Consider the following 18563-nt stretch of genomic DNA (forward strand, 5'->3'; position numbering starts at 1 on the left):
TTCTCCTGCCTCAGCCTCCCAAGTAGCTGGGAAAACAGGTGAGTGCCACCACGCCCAGCTAATTTTTTTGTATTTTTAGTAGAGATGGGGTTTCACCATGTTGACTAGGCTGGTCTCAAACTCCTGACCTTGTCAAGTGATCCTCCCACCTTAGCCTCCCAAAGTGCTAGGATTACAGGCATGAGCCAAGCTAGGCACATTTCTAAATATTAGGGATAAAACAGTGACCAGGAGAAGCAAAACCCCAGCCCTCATGGAACTTACATTCTAGTGGATTGGGGATGAATAATTTAAATGTGTAATACGTCAAATGGTGATAAATGCTATAAAGAAAAATAAAACTGAGTAAGGACCTGGAGAATGATGGGGTAAGAACTGGTATTTTAGATAAGGTGGCCAGGGAAGCCCTTTCTAATACACTGGCATTTAAGCAGTGACCTGAATGAAGTGAGAGAGCCATCCAAATGGATATCTGGGGAAATAGAGTGCTAGGCATGGGGAATGACAAGTGCAAATACCCTGACTTGGGAGCATGCTTAACTGTCAATCTTCAATTCATTCTACCTGGAAACTTTTCTTAACACTTTAAAAGGTTAAGGTGTTTTATAGCATAGTCTACATAACTTTTTTTTACAGTTCTTAAATCTTAGCATTATTATTTTTTATGCCTGCTAATCCGTCCTTTAGAGACACGGATAATGCCTTACCTGCCACATAGTAGCTGCTGAACAAATATTGATCAAACCAGTCAGTGAGTTTGATTATTTGTTGAGCAATTACTATTTTGTCTACTTAGTATCAATAAATTATTTTTTTAAATCAGAGTAAGCATTCTTCTCAGTCAAGGAATTATAGGAAACATAAATAGATACGTAAGTAAGTAAGAGAAATAATAAGCAGGGAAACCTTGGCCTGCATTATTCAGAGGAAAAAAAGCCAATAACAATGTAAGTGAATATTTTTTAAAAACCCATTGAAAGGTTGTTCTTTACTGAAATATAACCTTCATATTTTGAAAGCTCATGATGAGATCCATAGTTCCTGATACTCAGTGAATTACTCTAATAGTTACTTGAAGTAACTAGGAAAATAAATCTGAAAAGTAAAGTATCACAGAAAAGGTCTTTGAATTGCAAATGGCTTTAGAATAGAACAATTTGCTTTCCAGAAAAAACCCTAAAAGTTACATTTTACTTTCCCTAATTTTTAACTATTTCTACAAAGAAGTTTTTCCACAGTTTCTTTATGATGCTTACTGCATGATATTTTCTGTTTTAGATCCTCAGCATTATAAGACCTGATTTTTACTGGATTCTATTTCTAATGAAATAAATCTTTAGGGTCAGCAGTAGGTGAGGTTTCAAGATTTTTTTTATTTATGAGTTTTTCATTTGTTTATTTTACCTAAAACATCAATCTATTTTGTAGATGTGGCAAAAGCTTCAAAATAAGTAGGAGCATTTCACCACTCAAAGTTACCAGCATTTATACCTAGCAGAATGTCAGTGCAATCTACTTCTTGAAATCTGAGTATCTGTGTCAGTTTTCTATAATTTGGCAACATGATAATGAAATTACTGAGTTTCTCTTTAGATGAGCCTATTTTTTAGTTAATGCTATACGTCAACACTCAGAGATTTCCTTCTCTTCATCTTCCTTTCTCCCTTATTATCCCCACCCCCCTGAAAAAAGCCCGTGCCCATTCGAAAGCTAAAGTGTTCTACAAATTTTTTAACTGACTTACATTTTTTTCTTTCAGTATTTTAACAAAATTGACCTTGCCCTTCTTAGTTTTTCATTATTTTTTTAAGAGACAGGATCTCGCTGTGTTGCCCAGGCTGGAATACAGTGGCTGTTCACAGGCGCAATTCCATGACTGATCATCAGATCCATTTCCTGCCTGGGCTGGTTCATCCCTCCTTAGGCAACTTGGGGTCCTCTACTCCCAGGAGGTCATCAGACTGATGCCAGACTTAATGTGGACACCCGACTTAATATAGCACCCAATAGCCCAGAACTCCTGGGCTCAAGTGATCCTCCTACCCCAGTCCCAAGTAGCTGGGACTGCAAGCACGTGCCATTTTTTATAGTTAAAAAAAAAACAAACAGTAAGGGTGATCATGGAAAATTAGAAAATAAAGACCTATATATGCATTGTTTACTTAAAATAAGATCATACTAAATGTGCTGTTTTGAAACCTGTTCTTTTCAGTTAACAATCTTCATTTCAGTATCTTTCCATTTTATCAAGTCCATTGTTGAATTTCCCAGTGTAGAACCAAGTTTCACATCTGGTTGTTATGTCCTTAAGTCTCTTTAAAAAAAAAAACCTTTTTTCTTTTCATATCACTAATTGAATTGAGGAGACAGGACCAGCTGTCCTGCAGGATGTCTCACCTTCCAGATGTGTCTGGTTGCTTCCTCCTTTAACTTGTTCCTCTATCCCTTGTATTTCCTGTTAACCAGAGATTAAATTTTATGTCCTGAGAGATCCAAGTGAAACATTTTGGGCTGGAATATGTGGTAAGTGATATATTTCTTATTATGACTTATCAGGAGAAAGCTTCTGGATGGGTCACAATTAAGGAGACCGAAGTTGACCACTGAATTAGGGTATGACTATCTGATCCTTTCACTGTCTCAAGTTTAATCTTTTTCTTCTTTCAACTAGAAAATAATGTATTTGGTATTACTTTGCACAGTGTGAATCTCTAGGTCCTGGCAAACATATACCTGCATTTAACACTTGCCTGAATCTGTAATTTCATGAGGGATTACATAATGCTAATTTTCTGATTTTTTTAAAAAAAAATTTACTTCTTATTGGATAGCCTTTTGTACAATAGAGTATTTTATTTACTAGGGTTATTGATTTGTTCTGAAATATGGTTGCTCCTGCAAAGACAAGTAAATAATTTTTTTCACTCAGTTGCCAATATTTATCAGCTCAGAGAGTTTTTTGCTGGCTTTCTCCGTTTAAATATTATTGCAGATTCATGGATTTTTATTGCGTCATTGTGTTTCAGTCTACTTCAATCATAATTCTTACACATTTGACTAATAGGGAAGAGGACCTTTTAGACTGATTCCTGTGTCTTTTTTCCATGACATTACATATTTATGGAAATGTTTAAACACAAAAGTATATAGGGAGTGGTATACTGAACTTCCAATGTATCTATCACTCTCAGTTTTAGCAATTAGCAATAATTTTCTAATTTTGTTTTATCTTTCTCCTGCTGCTTTTTTGACACCCTTGATTTTTATCTCATTGGTAGTTGAAAGTTTGTTTTCTGGTGCGGCAAGGTGTCCCATCCCTAGCCCTGGAATTACTCATTTCTTTAAGAAGCCCTGATTGTCTTTAGTAACAAATGGCATCAGACAATAAAACCTGGACATAAAGATTATTGGAAGTTTTTAAATTTGATTTTTCTTTACTTTCCCATCATGTGCTTCATCATATTGGTAGCTGTGTTAGTCTGTTCTTGTATTGCTATAAAGGAATACCTGAGATTGGGTAATTTATTTAAAAAAAAAAAAGAGGTTTAATTGGCTCACAATTCTGTAGGCTATACAAACATGGTGCCAGCATCCACTCAGCTTCTGGGGAGGCCTCAGGGAGCTTTTACTCATGGCAGAAGGCAAAGCAGGAGCAAGCAGGCCACATGGCCAGGGCAGGAGCCAAGGGAGTGTGGCAAGGTGCCACATACTTTTAAGCAAGCAGATCTCACACAAACTCATTCATCACCAAGGGGATGGCACTAAGCCATTCAACAGGGATGCACCCCCATGATCCAAACACCTCCCCCTAGATCCCACCTCCAAGACTGGAGATTACATTTCAACATGAGATTTGGGTGGGGACAAATACCCAAACTATATCAGTAGCCTTGTTCCATAGGCAGGGTTACAGGCATTTGAGTAGTAGAGGAAGGGCACTTCTCAAAGATAGGATAAAAAGCTTTATATTTCTATATTAATTGGTCAAAATGTAAGGCATAGATGACAGAGTAGTCAGCTGTTGACATATAAGTGTTTTTAATAAAGGATTTAAAAAGCAAAACAAAACGCCATTTAGTATTATCAGTTTGCCTCCACTACAATATACGGAAATTCTCAATTTATATGACTTCTAAAGTTTTGCTTGTTACACACTTTGGTTTCTCATAGTAATAATGCAGATGATGAAATGAATTATTCTCAGTTAATAGGGTTAAAAATGTATTATTGGTTTCCAGTTCTTAAAATCTGTATTCACCTCCTTTCCCTTCTGATGCCCCACCAAAATAAAATGTCTAAAAATGAGAAATGAAGAAGCCAGTAACAGTAAATTGGAGGACTACCCAAGGATGATAGTTGAACAGATTTCCAGATCTCTAATTGAGTACCAGTAGGCCCAACTATACCTTCTTCTCCCCTCCTCATACCTCTTTCACCCCTGCACTTGAATACAGATAGCTGGCAAGAATCCCAGGCAAACACGAGGCAGATTTTCTTTAGAGAGCATGAGAAAGATGAAGGCTTCTAAAGTGTGTGCTGTGTTCGTGTAGCAAAAGAGAAAACACCATCTTCTTTCTGGCATTTGAAAGGTCTGCTGGCTCCCCACCCACTCACCCTGTGGGAACACTGCCAGTCAGCTTATGTCCAGCCCACACAGAGCTCCCTCTTTTTATCCCCTCCAGGGGAACAATCTAGCCAAAATCAGACTATCTTCAAAATAACACAGGAAATCTATGTTGGCTAATGAGTCATTCTCTCTTAAATGTGAATGAGTAACCGAAGATCACCAGGCATGGTGGGAAAAACTAATGGCATGAAAGACTAAATAACCAGGAAAATGGCCAGTGGAAAAAGTAAAACTAGTAAGAAAGAACTTTATTTTTAAAAAAGAAGAATAAATCATCTAATATATTCAGAGATCTAAGGAGATACTATATCCATTAAACAAGAATAGGAGGACACAAGTTTTTACATTGAAAGGGCACACCAAGCACTGAAATAGAGAATCAAATATGGTACTGTGAGAATTCCAGGATAAACAAAGATCCACAAAGAAATCACATGCATAGTAACAAGAGACTAAATCAAACTGCTTATGAATAACTCTTAATGATTTAAGACAGTAAAGTATTGCCTACAACATGTAGAGAGAAAGTAATATGCAACCATGGATTCTACAACTTGCCACACTATTAATCAAGGGTGAGAGCAGAATACACTTGTTTTCAGACACTGAAGGGTGCAAAGTTTGCCTTCCATTGGAAGTAAAAGAAATGAATGAATTACATATTCACCATCAACTTCTTGAGAAACGGAAATTTAGCATTTGATTTGTTTTTAATACATCATTGCTGCTAAAAGGGTTGAGGGGAAAATGAGAAGGGGGGATTCAAAACAATAAAATTAGTTGTTGATTCACACCATACAATAAATTACAGAGCTACTGTGGCAAACGGCAGTAAACTACTCCCTTTACTCTCAGCAGGCTGAAATGTATCATACATTATACTATAACTATCCATAATTTCCCATATTTCCCATTCATCCCAGTAAAAAGTAACCCAGGACTACTTGCATTGCAATCACAACAGGCTCATACACCATATGGCCAGAAGAAGCAACAGCGTCACATTTTCCTTCCATCAGGACTGGAATGACATGATCTGTCTTAAATTTAAGAGCATCATTCTGACTGCTGTGTTGAGAACAGACTTAAGGGTGGAGTAGTAGGGTAAGGGTAGAAGGAGAGACCAGTTTGAATATCACTGCTGTGTTCCAGGTGAAAGATGGCAGTGGTTCTGACATGGTAGTAACAATGTAGTTGGTGAAAAGACATCAGATTCTGGGTATAATTCGAAGGTAGAGCCAAGAGAATTTCCTGACTTATGGTATATTGAGTGAATAAGAAAGGGTCAAGATTTTTAGTCTGAGCAGTAGGAAGGGAGGAACAGATTGAGGAAAAGATTGGAAGTTAAGTTTTGGATGTTATTTCAGAAATTTATTTGACCTCCAAATAAAGATATATGTATTTGCATATATGTATCTGCAGCTCTGAAGAAGGGCATGGCCTGGTGAGATAATTTGGGGATAGTCAGCCTTGTATTTAAAGGCATGAGGTTGGGTGAGATCAAAGTGAATAGAGATAAAGAAGGCAAAAGACTGGGACCCTAAGGTACTCTAACATTTAACAATTAGGGAGATGAAAAGGAAGACTCAAAGAAGAGAAGAACAACCAGTGGGATTTTAGGAGAATCAAAAGAGAATGGTACCCTAGAAACCATGGGAAGAAAATGTTTCAAGAAGGAAAGAGCCATTGACTGTTTTATGCTGTTAGGAGGTCAGGTAGGATGAGCACTAAAAATTCGTTGTTGGATTTAGCAACATGGATGTTGGTGTTTACTTTGAAAAGGTCTACTATGTTTTTTCAGACAGCTACTAAAGTGTTAGGACATAAATACTTGTATATAAGTAGTTATTTGGCCCTAACTATTTAATAAATGAAACTACATGTTGAGCATCCCAAGTTCAGAAATCCAAAATACAAAATGGTTCAAAATCAAAAACTTTTTGAGCATCAATGTGATGTTCTAAAGAAATACTCAGTGAAGCGTTTCAGATTTTAGATCTGGGGTGCTGAACTGTTAAGTGTAATACAGATATTCCCAAATCTGAGAAAAATCCAAAATCCAAAACCCTCTGGTCCCAAGCATTTTGGGTACAGTACAGGATACTCAAACTGATTTAGGTATTTCTTTTGGCCTAGGGGGCATTGTGAAAAATTACTGAGATATCAAGGGAGCCACAAACTAAGAAAGTTTGAACATCTCTGCTTTAGAAGCTTATGCTGTTCTAAGGATTTAGAAGCATAGCTATTCTAAGGATTTCACCAAAAGGAGGAAACACCTCTTACCTTTTTTTTGTGCTGAAAAGTTTCAGTTTGCAATTTTAAATCTGATCCAAAATGGTCCTAATACAGTTGTTTCAACATTTAAAAAAAAAAAAAAAAAAAAAAAGCAAAGACAACTTTATCCTTTGAAATGCTGGTAGTACATCTTTGCATGATTTTTTTTCTTCTTGCCTCCATAGGTATGGTCTGAATATGCGTTGCTTGGCAGCTCGGGTCAACTATAAGACTTTGATTATTATCTGCGCACTCTTCACTTTGGTCACAGTACTTTTGTGGAATAAGTGTTCCAGTGACAAAGCAATCCAGTTTCCACGGCGTTTGAGTAGTGGCTTCAGAGTGGATGGATTAGAAAAAAGAGCAGCAGCATCTGAGAGTAACAACTATATGAACCACGTGGCCAAACAACAGTCTGAGGAAGCATTCCCTCAGGAACAGCAGAAAGCTCCCCCTGTTGTTGGGGGCTTCAATAGCAATGTGGGAAGTAAGGTGTTAGGGCTCAAATATGAAGAAATTGACTGTCTCATAAATGATGAACACACAATTAAAGGGAGACGAGAGGGGAACGAAGTCTTTCTTCCATTCACTTGGGTTGAGAAATATTTTGATGTTTACGGAAAGGTGGTTCAGTATGATGGCTATGATCGGTTTGAATTCTCTCATAGCTATTCCAAAGTCTATGCACAGAGAGCCCCCTATCACCCCGATGGTGTGTTTATGTCTTTTGAAGGCTACAATGTGGAAGTCCGAGACAGAGTCAAGTGCATAAGTGGGGTTGAAGGTTGGTATCTGTCTGCTTCACTTGCATTTTTCAAGCATGACTGTGTTGAAGAATAAGAAAATGTTGTTAATTATACATCAAGTACGTAGCTTACTATCAAAAGACCTTTCATCACTCTAATTTAGCAGGGAGGAACAGGTTAAGTCTGAACCTAGGGCAGCTTTCTAGATACTATGACTTAAGGGCTGCCGTAAGACCATACCTGGGCAAATAAAATTATTTTATTAACCTAACTCTGAATCTAAAATTCTCACCAGTAAGGTAAAGGCACTGCTTCTCCAGAATTTTGCATTAAAATATATAGCTAGAATCCTATGAGAGATGGGAAAAGGAAACCATCCGGTGGACCCATCAATATACCAGTGCAGTCTGGTTACCTAATTAATCAAGTGTCATCTCTGGAAGGAGGTTTCAAGTCTTCAGAACAAGACAATATGTAGATGCTTTTTCTCTGGACTTACACTGAACTCCTAGTCTATTACATACTGTTTTTCATTGTCTTTAAAACCTGGGGCAGTAAGAGTTCCTTGTGGATACAATTAATATGCTTTGGAATTTGCTTTTCAAACCAGAAACCCAAATTGAATTTGACTTTAAAGTATATCACTTTAAAGTATATCACAACAGAGGAAAGGGCTTAATATGTTTTGAGATTTCTTGGTTTGGGATTTACTTTCCTCATTTTGTTATAAAGTGATTTTAAGATCTTAATATTTTAAAATCTTTATTGAAATAAGCTTTTAACTAAACTTAATATATATTTTTTTGCTCTGAAAAGAAGTTTGTGCTCACTTGGTGACCATGTGGATGTTTTCGGACTCCTACAGACCAAAGGATTATAGCCCACCCATGTCTGTGAAGTTAATGGTGTGTTTATTCATCAAGTTGGAAATTGGAATTTACATATCTGATGCAGGAGTTTTTTCCTTTGTTTTTACTACTTATATAATTTTTTATAATATCTTTTTCTCTTCTTTTGAGACAGCATCTCACTCTCACCCAGGCCTGGAGTGTAGTGACACTGTCATGGCTCACTGCAGTCTCGATCTACCAGGCTCCACCATGCCCAGCTAATTCTTTTTAATTTATTTTTTGTAAAGACAGTGTCTCACTGTGTTGTCCAGGCTTATCTCAAATTCCTGGACTCAAGCAGTCCTCCCGCCTTAGGCTCCCAAAGTGCTGGAATTACAGACATGAGGCACCGTGCCTGGTCAGTATCCTTACCAAATGTTTAGAAGAGAGAAGCGACCAGATTCACCTACATTTTTACCACCTCAATATAATTATTATTATTTTTGTATTTTCTCTGGAGGGCTTTGTACTTAGACATGTATTTTAGCATAATCATAATGACATTTACTATACAGTGATTCAGGACAGTAATAGAGATTTCAAAGATATTCAGAGTCAAACCTTTTTTTCTGGCAATTTTTTAAACGCATAAAATTAATAGATGCCTAAATTCTAAAATAAAAAAGTAAAAAGTACCCATGACCACCATTAATATTTTGACTTTTTCCCCCAATCTTTTTGTTGTTGTAGAAATATATTTTTTATTTTATTTTATTTTGTTTTTAACTTTTAAGTTCAGGGGCACATATGCAGCTTTGTTATATAGGTAACCTCATGTCATGGAGATTTGTTTTACAGATTATTTTGTCACCTAGGTATTAAGCCTAGAACCCATCAGTTATTTTTCTGATCCTCACCCACCACCTACCCTCCACCCTCCAGTAGGCCCCAGTATGTGTTGTTCCCCTCTATGTGTCCATGTGCTTTCATCATTTAGCTCCCACTTAGAAGTGAGAACCACACAGTATTTAGTTTTCTGTTCCTGCATTGGTTTGCTAAGGATAATGGCCCCTAGCTCCGTCCATATTTCTACAAAGAACGTGATTTCTTTCTTTTTATGGCTGCATACTAGAAATGCATCTTTTAAAAAAATTCAGATCATACTGTATGGTCAGTTTTTATTCTGTTATTTTCTACTTAACATGACTATTTCCTCTCACTGAATATTTATTGAACATTTTAATAACTAGTATTTGTAGTCAAGACATGCCATGATATATGTAATGTATGAGACCCTGCTCTTTAGTTGTACACTTAGGTCATTCCCAGGTTTTTTATGGTTCTTTTTTTTTTGAGATGGAGTCTCGGTCTGTTGCCCAGGCTGGAATGCAGTGGCGCGATCTCGGCTCACTGCAAGCTCCGCCTCCTGGGTTCACGCCATTCTCCTGCCTCAGCCTCCCAAGTAGCTGGGACTACAGGCACCTGCTACCATGCTGAGCTAATTTTTTGTATTTTTAGTAGAGACAGGATTTCACCGTGTTAGCCAGGATGGTCTCTATCTCCTGACCTCGTGATCCGCCTGCCTCGGCCTCCCAAAGTGCTGGGATTACAGGCATGAGCCACCACGCCCGGCCCTTATGTTTTTTAATTAATGTTTTATTTTTAATTTTTGTGGGTACATAGTAGGTGTATGTATTTATGGGGTATATTAGATATTTTTATATAGGCATGCAATGTAGAATAATAATCACATCAAGGTTAATGGCATATCCATCACCTCAAACATTTATCCTTTATTTGTGTTACAAACAATCCAGTAATATTCTTTTAGTTATTTTTAAATGTATAATAAATTAAGATCGAGTGAATGAAATCTGGTATTTGGTAGCACAAAGGGTAACTACATTTCCATTTCTTTGCTATTATAAATGTTGCAGATTTTCATTGTTAATTTTTATTTGCTATTTTAATTTTATTCTCATTGTAGTGTATTCCTATTCTGAGAATATAATTAACTGCAATGTCAAATAACCTGCCAAACCTTTGTACTCTTTTGCCAGCCGTTTTCCAGAAAGGTGGAACTTGCTCCTACTTCCAGTAGCAGAGTATGAGGGTGTCATTTTCACCCAACTCTTGCCATCATGGAACATTGTTTTTCTGTCTGTTGGTTACAAAGGGATATTATAATTTTCTCTCTTTAACAACTAGTGAGGTCAGATATCTTTTTCTTATACTTTTTGCCATATTTTCATGTTCTTTACCCCTTTTTCTCATGTGGTAAGTGGAGTTTTTAAAAAATGTATTTGTGTGAACTTATGTAGTAAGGGTAGCAATACTCATATATATGTTAAAGATATTTCTTCAATTTGGTTGTCTTTTCATTTTACATATGATTTGTTGGTTTTAGAAGTTTTTAGTTCCATTTATTGAACTTATGGGGTTTTTTTGGATCTTTGTGCCTCTTCGTTTTATGCTTAGAAAGGCACTTGCCATACCACATTATGATCAGCTTTTCACTTTTAATTTCTCTGACAGTTTTATGGTTTCATTTTTTTACATTTAACTTCTTTAGTTCTGCTAAATTGATTTATATTTTGGCAAATGGTACAAAGTCACAGCCTAATTTTAAACGTTTTTCCCCAATATGTATTGAATCATCTCTTTTCCCACTGATTTTGATGGAATATTCGTCATTACACTAAATTTAGGAGTACTAGAATGAGTTTCTGGGCTGCTGTTTGGTTTCATTGATCAGTCTCAGTTCTTGTGCTAGTTGCACATTATTGTAGTCACCAGTCATCTTTAATGAGGTTGTATAAACTACCTTTTATTTTAATTACAGAGAGGATCCCCCTCTTGGAGGAAAGATACAAATGTTAAAAAGCTTATCTGTAGCCTACCTAATTCCATAAACATTGTTTTGAATATACAACAAAACACTTAAAATTCTGTAGATTCCCAGTCTCTGCTGTGCTCATCAGATTCTTATTAATTTTAGAACTACAGATAGTAGTTTATCTCTCAATACATACGTGATTCAGCAATACAATATTATATAAATGTAGGATTTGTAGCTCCTATGTAAGAAATTACTAAGATATGGCCAGGCGCAGTGGCTCAAGCCTGTAATCCCAGCACTTTGGTAGGCCGAGGCAGGCGGATCACGAGGCCAGGAGATCGAGAACATCCTGGCTAACACAGTGAAACCCCGTCTGCACTAAAAAATACAAAAAACTAGCCGGGCGAGGTGGTGGGCGCCTGTAGTCGCAGCTACTCGGGAGGCTGAGGCAGGAGAGTGGCGTAAACCTGGGAGGCGGAGCTTGCAGTGAGCTGAGATCTGGCCACTGCACTCCAGCCTGGGCGACAGAGCGAGACTCCGTCTCAAAAAAAAAAAAAAGAAAAAAAAAGAAATTACTAAGATAAACACTAATACCAAACATTTAAAAGTTGTGCTTAGAACTTTACAAAAGGTAATCCATTAATGAATTATTTCAAGAATCTGTGGTGAAATATACAAACGAAATTCGTGTTTTAAAAAACACTTCTTAAGAATTACATTTTAATAGGAAAGATATGAAAAAGAATTTCAAGCTGTTTATATTTTAAATTGCCAAGTCACAGCTGGCTTTTTTTTTTTTTTTTGAGACAGAGTCTTGCTCCATCATCCAGGCTGGAGTGCAGTGGTGCCACTTTGGCTCACTGCAACCCCCGAGTCCTGGGTTCAAGCGATTCTCCTGTCTCAGCCTCCCAAGTAGCTGGGATTACAGGCACCCGCCACCACTCCCAGCTAACTTTTTGTATTTTAGTAGAGATGGGGTTTCACCGTGTTGCCCAAGCTGGTCTCAAACTCCTGAGCTCAGGCAATCCACCCATCTCAGCCTCCCAAAGTGCTAGGATTACAGGCGTGAGCTACCGTGCCCAGCCACAACTGGCTTTTTAAGCAAATACATTAACCATCAGATGACATACCTAATTAGTAGACCACACTTTGACATTGGAGGGAAAGATGAGTATGTAGTAACTTGATAAGTATAAATGTTTAAGAAAATTTCAGGATTAATATTGAAAATAGAACTGTGGTGACATTAACTATATGCATCTAAATTGTGCAGAATTCGAATGTATGAAACAGGATTATGAAACGTGACATCTATAGCCATGAGCAAGAGTAACACACATAAAAAACCAGTCCTTAAAAGGTAATTTGCAGCATTGCACTATTTGTTAACAAATAATGAATGAGAGTGAAAGAATACTTAATTTTTGTTTTTCACATCTGGTTAATTTGGTACTAGATCTGGTCAGTATGAGAGCAGTATTATGAGGAAGCCCACAACTTCCTGATAATCCTGTAAGATTCCCCAGAAGTAAATCAGTGAGGAGTGGTATTAGGAATAGGCTTGTAAATGTCTTGATATGATTATTCATTTTGTTTCTCTATTTTATAGGTGTGCCATTATCTACACAATGGGGACCTCAAGGCTATTTCTATCCAATCCAGATTGCACAGTATGGGTTAAGTCATTACAGCAAGAATCTAACTGAGAAACCTCCTCACATAGAGGTATATGAAACAGCAGAAGACAGAGACAAAAACAACAAGCCTAATGACTGGACTGTGCCAAAGGGCTGCTTTATGGCTAATGTGGCTGATAAGTCTAGATTCACCAATGTCAAACAGTTTATTGCACCAGGTAAGTTATGTGTTATATGTGCCTGCTAATTTTATGTTGGTTTATGGGACCCTGATATTCCCTTAAAATTTTAATATGGTTTAAAAAACACATAAGCAGACCCTTTATGTTACATATATAAAGCAACAAATGGTGTCACCCCAGTGAAATCTCTAAAAAAGATAGAGCTAAAAAGTCAAGGTTATAAAAAGGAATATTTACTATGTAAAGAGCCAAGCCATAGATTGAATGGTAAGGTCCGGGTTACTGCACAATGTATACCTGCCTCCAGGGGTCTATATCCAATAGGAAAGAAGTTCCTCCATTTAGTATTTCAGTACAGTATAGTTTAATTTTTAAACTTTTGCAGTAAATAGAATGGTTTTAAGGAGATAGCCATCCTTTCCTTTGCCTACCCTTTGCCAATAGCTTTTAATTTTTTCAGGATAATATAGCATTACCAAAGAGGCCTGTTTCCCATATTGGAATTTGTTAATGTAGTAGATTATCTCAAACTTCATGTAAAGCCATTTTCATTAATAAAATAATTTACAAAATCAAATTAACTTTATGCAGCATTTCCCCTTTTACTAAGACAGTCTCATTAATTAGAATCTAATGCATTTTCCTGCACTAATCAATATCAATGAGAATTAATGAGTCCATTACTTAAGAAGACAATGAAATAATTTTAGTTAGCACCTCAGGCTAATTCTCTATGGGGGAATGTTGTCAAGTACAGAACTTATTCCACCCTCCCACCAATCTTGCCGTTGGTAAATGAAAAGAGAGGAAAGGTTATAAGACCTCTTCTGTATTCTCTTCTTCTTCTTCATTGATGACTGTGTAATTTATAGACACTGAAAGCCACAATAGAAACCTACTCATTCTAGATAGCCTTAAGTAATGAATTTATGAGTACTGAATGCAGTGCAAATAATAGATGACCTTTAATTTTTGTTCTGTGACTAGAACTCCTTTTTTCCCATGGCACTCTGTGATATTCTGGTACACAGAGCATCTTTGCTTATTGTAAACAGCAGGTTTGGCTGAATGAGAAAGTACAACTGAATGTTTAAGAATATTTAGGTTGTGATACCTAAGAGGTTATTGCAACAGGAAATGATTAGACTATGCAAAAGAACTTTTGGGTGCACTCAAGAAACTTATTTTTGCACCAGTTAATAATGGTTGTCTGGATTAGGGTGGAATCAGCAGCCCTCACCTTGATCTCCTTGAGTGTTTAGAAGGTTTTCTAGGACAGTCTTTTGAACTCTGTCCTGTTTAGAGCAACAGATTTCATTGTGCACTTTTGGGTGCTCTGAGTAATACAAAAGATAGGTTCCCACATCTTAAGTGAGGGATCTTCACCTTAGCCCCTCATTCTGTAGCCAGTAGCTGGAGATAAAACTACTTCCTAAGATGATTTTAAGCATATAGAGGAGAGAACTCTGTCTCTAACAGCCAGTCTGTGAGTGGGACACAGCTATTCTAAGTTGGAACTCCCTGTTGGTGGAAGCGTGCTAGCTGGGAATGGAATTCTGTGTGTGCATGTACAGGTTGAGTATCCCTTATCTGAAATGCTTGGGACTAGAAGTGTTTCAGATTTTGGAATATTTACATATACATAAATATCCTGGGGATGGGACTGAAGTCTAAACACAAAATTCTTTTATATTTCATATGCTATACACATAGCCTGAGGGTAACTTCTTATAATATTTTTAATAATATATGCCACCCATCATGAGGGAAGATGTGGAATTTTCCACTTGTGGCATCATGTTAGCATTCAAAAAGTTTTGGATTTTGGAGCATTTCAGATTTCGGAGTTTTGAACTAAGGATGCTGCACCTCCAGTTGCATACTATAAGAGTATGAGAGAAGGTGAGTTGGAGATACGTGGGAGTTACTGCTCAGAACAGAGTGGAGGAAGGGAATCAAAGAGGTGAGACTATTTTATTGAAGCATAGGTATGAGAAAGGAGAGTTTTTAGAGTATATAGACCTCATGGGAGATAAATTCAGAGAATCACCATTAAGAGGAAATTGGAACTTGTACATAAAAGCATTTTGCATAAAAGCAAATATAAAAGAATTTTGTGTTTAGACTTCAGTCCCATCCCCAGGATATTTATGTATATGTAAATATTCCAAAATCTGAAACACTTCTAGTCCCATAAAAGCATAGGCCCAAGTGAGGTGAGATACTGGAGGACCACAAGCTGAATGCTGTTGGCCTTTTTTTTTTCTCTTTCTTGGCCTTGAATTTTTTTTCTGAAAGGGGATAAAATCAAATATGGGTAAAGAGTCATATAATAGGTTCTGCAGCATATTTTTGTTGTTTATTTGCTTATTTGTTGAGTAATGTTTTCCTTTTTCTAATTTTAAAATTGAATGAATTGAAACTTTAGGCCTGTCCTACTCTATCAAATTAAATTAGCTTTCCCTTTCCTCAAGCACACTTTTCATTTGATTTCCATGACCTCACTTTCTCCTATCTCTGTAGCCATTCTTGCTCAGGCTTCTTGGGAGCTTCTCTTCTTCTGCCTGATTCTTCTTTCTCTCGGTGTTTCTCAAGATTTTGAGTAGGGCCTCTGCTCATGCTACATAGTAAATCTGTTGATTAAATGAATGGATTGATAACAGTTTTTGTTGGATATGAAACAGTGATTTAAAGGCTCTTCTTTTTTTCCCCAGCTTTATTGAGGTATAACTGGCAAACGTATACAATGTGATGCCTTGATATACACAGATATTGTGAAATGATTACCATAATTAAATTAGTTAACACATCCATCACCTCATAGTTACCTTTCTTTGTATGGTGGTGGTGGTGGTGAGAACATTTAAGAGATATTTTAGCACATTTCAGGCATACAGTACAGTAAACTGTAGTCACCATGCTGTACATTAGACCCCTAGAACTTATTCGTCTTATATCTGAAGTTTGTACCCTTTGATCAACATCTCCCCATTTTTCCCACCCCCCAGCCCAACAACCACCATTCTACTTTCCTGTGAGTTCATTTGTTTGGGGGTCCACATATAAGTGAGATCATACAGTATCTTTCTCTGACTTGTCACACGTAGCATAATGCCTTCAGGGTTCATCTATGTGGTCACAAATGGCAGGATTTCCTTCTTTGTTATGGCTAATATTCTATTCTATATGTATGTGTGTGTATGCACACACACACATATACACCATGTTTTCTTTGTTTATCCATACTAGACACTTAGGTTGCTCCCATGCCTTGGCTATTGTGAATAATGCTGCAAAGAACACAGGAGTACAGATATCTCTCTTTTTGAGATAATTGATTTCATTTCCTTGGAGTATATACCAGGAAGTGGGATTGATGGATCATTGGTAGTTCTATTTTTGATTTTTTGAGGAACCTTCATTCTGTTTCCTAATGACTATGCCAATTTACTTTCCCACCCAAAGTGCACAAGGGTTCCCCTTTCTCCACATCGTCACCAGTACTTCTTATCTCTTCCCTTTTTGATGATAGTCATCCCAACAGGTGTAAGGTGATGATATATCATTGTGGTTTTGCTTTGCATTTATTTCCTTGGTGATTAATGATGTTGAGCACCTTTTTATATACCTTTTGGCCACTCATATATCTTCTTTGAAAAAGTGCCTATTCAGATCATTTGCTTATTTTTTAATCAGATTTTTTTTTTTGCTATTTATATAAGTTCCTGATAGATTTTGGATATTAGCCTCTTACAAGATATATGCTTGTACCTATTCTCTCCTGTTCTATAGGTTGCTTTTCATTTTGTTGATTGTTTCCCTTGCTGTGCAAAAGCTTTTCAGTTTGATGTCGTCCCACTTGTTTGCTTGTGCCCCTTTTGCTTGTACATTTGATGTCAAATCTAAACAATCATTGCTAAGACCAATGTCAAAAGTATTCTTAAATGTTGATCATCCTTTATTGCCTAAAGTGCATGTATATGTGTCACATATACCAAAAATAAACAGTTACGGTAACTCCTGGGAATAACTGGTCAGGAGAGGATGGGTCATGGGCTTCAAACAATAAAAAAACAAAACTTTCTATTAGATTTGAAGGAGGAATCTTCAGATAGCCTAGTACTTCCAGTAGAGCTCAGAACCTTACCTGGTACATTGCCAAACTGGTGGCCACCATCCCATTTGCTCCCATTCAGATCCTCCTGAATGATGCCAGGAGGTTATTTAACCTCCTCTGTGTATCTATAAAATGGGAATTAAATGATTTGTAAGATTGTTGTGAAGATTATAATTGTTGGTTGGTTAATTTGAGGATTGTGACTTCTGTCACTTCTCCTGGATGACTCAGTAACCCCCTCTGCTGGTGTTACAGTCTTCGGGAAATTAATACATTGGCTTTTTAAAAGATTACATCCCTTGACATTGTTCATTACTGAGTTCTTTGGACTGGTTTGTCATATGAAGACATAAGGTGACTGATTAAACCATGTCATTTCATTACATTTGTGTAAATAAAATTGAAATTCTGGGAGGAAATGGGTACTCTTTTCAGCTTCTGAAATTCTGGGAGGAAATGGGTACTCTTCCAGCTTCCTCACACTTGGACTTCTAAAGATGGGTCATTGTTATCCACTTTGGCCAGAATAGATGTCATAGTTAATAATCCCATCTGATGAGAATGAAAAAATAAGTAGCACTCAAGATAGTCTGCTCCACTGAATATAATTTAATCTTGAGTGGTTCATAAGTCAATTCAGAATCCTACAATGTTTCAGGGACGTTGTCCTGAACTTCAGATCCCATTTTACTATAGATGCAGAAAAATGCTAGTTAAGAGAGAGAGTACATGTTGACATTTTGCCAGATAAAATGGATTTTTTACTGTATTAGAAGTTTGGCTGGGCGCGGTGGCTCACGCCTGTAATCCCAGCACTTTGGGAGGCCGAGGCAGGCGGATCACAAGGTCAGGAGATCGAGACCACGGTGAAACTCCGTCTCTACTAAAAATACAAAAAATTAGCCGGGCGCGGTGGCGGGCGCCTGTAGTCCCAGCTACTCAGGAGGCTGAGGCAGGAGAATGGCGTAAACCCAGGAGGCGGAGCTTGCAGTGAGCCGAGATCGCGCCACTGCACTCCAGCCTGGGCGACAGAGCGAGACTCCGTCTCAAAAAACAAAAACAAACAAACAAACAAAAAAAAAGCAGAAGTTTACTTCTGACATCATTTTTTCTGTTAAGTTACTCAGAGCATTGTTTGATGCATAAGTCTATGAGGATGTTCTCATTCTTGATACAACTTTCAGAATTGTCTGTTCCATCCAATGAAGTAATTAAGAGCCTTGGGCCAAATATAACCATACTGCTAGAGTCCAGTGTTACAAGAGTTAAATGATCAATTCAACATACTGATGCCCTCCAAGTATACACTAT

The 18563-nt window shown here is 37.2% G+C and overlaps 1 protein-coding gene across 5 annotated transcripts in view; it reads left to right on the top strand.

The window, feature by feature from the left end:
- The window catches only part of GLCE (glucuronic acid epimerase), a 122286-nt gene that overhangs the window by 97788 nt on the left and 5935 nt on the right, over positions 1–18563 (top strand). For all 5 annotated transcript variants that reach the window (XM_065548117.2, XM_005559917.5, XM_045395658.3 and 2 more), the window contains 2 exons: positions 7087–7685; positions 12926–13171. In XM_065548117.2, the coding sequence (XP_065404189.1) occupies positions 7100–7685; positions 12926–13171 (832 nt within the window). In that variant the 5' untranslated portion in view covers positions 7087–7099. The remainder of the gene's footprint in view (positions 1–7086; positions 7686–12925; positions 13172–18563) is intronic.

The sequence above is a fragment of the Macaca fascicularis genome, chromosome 7 (assembly GCF_037993035.2).
Source record: "Macaca fascicularis isolate 582-1 chromosome 7, T2T-MFA8v1.1".
NCBI lineage: Eukaryota > Metazoa > Chordata > Mammalia > Primates > Cercopithecidae > Macaca > Macaca fascicularis.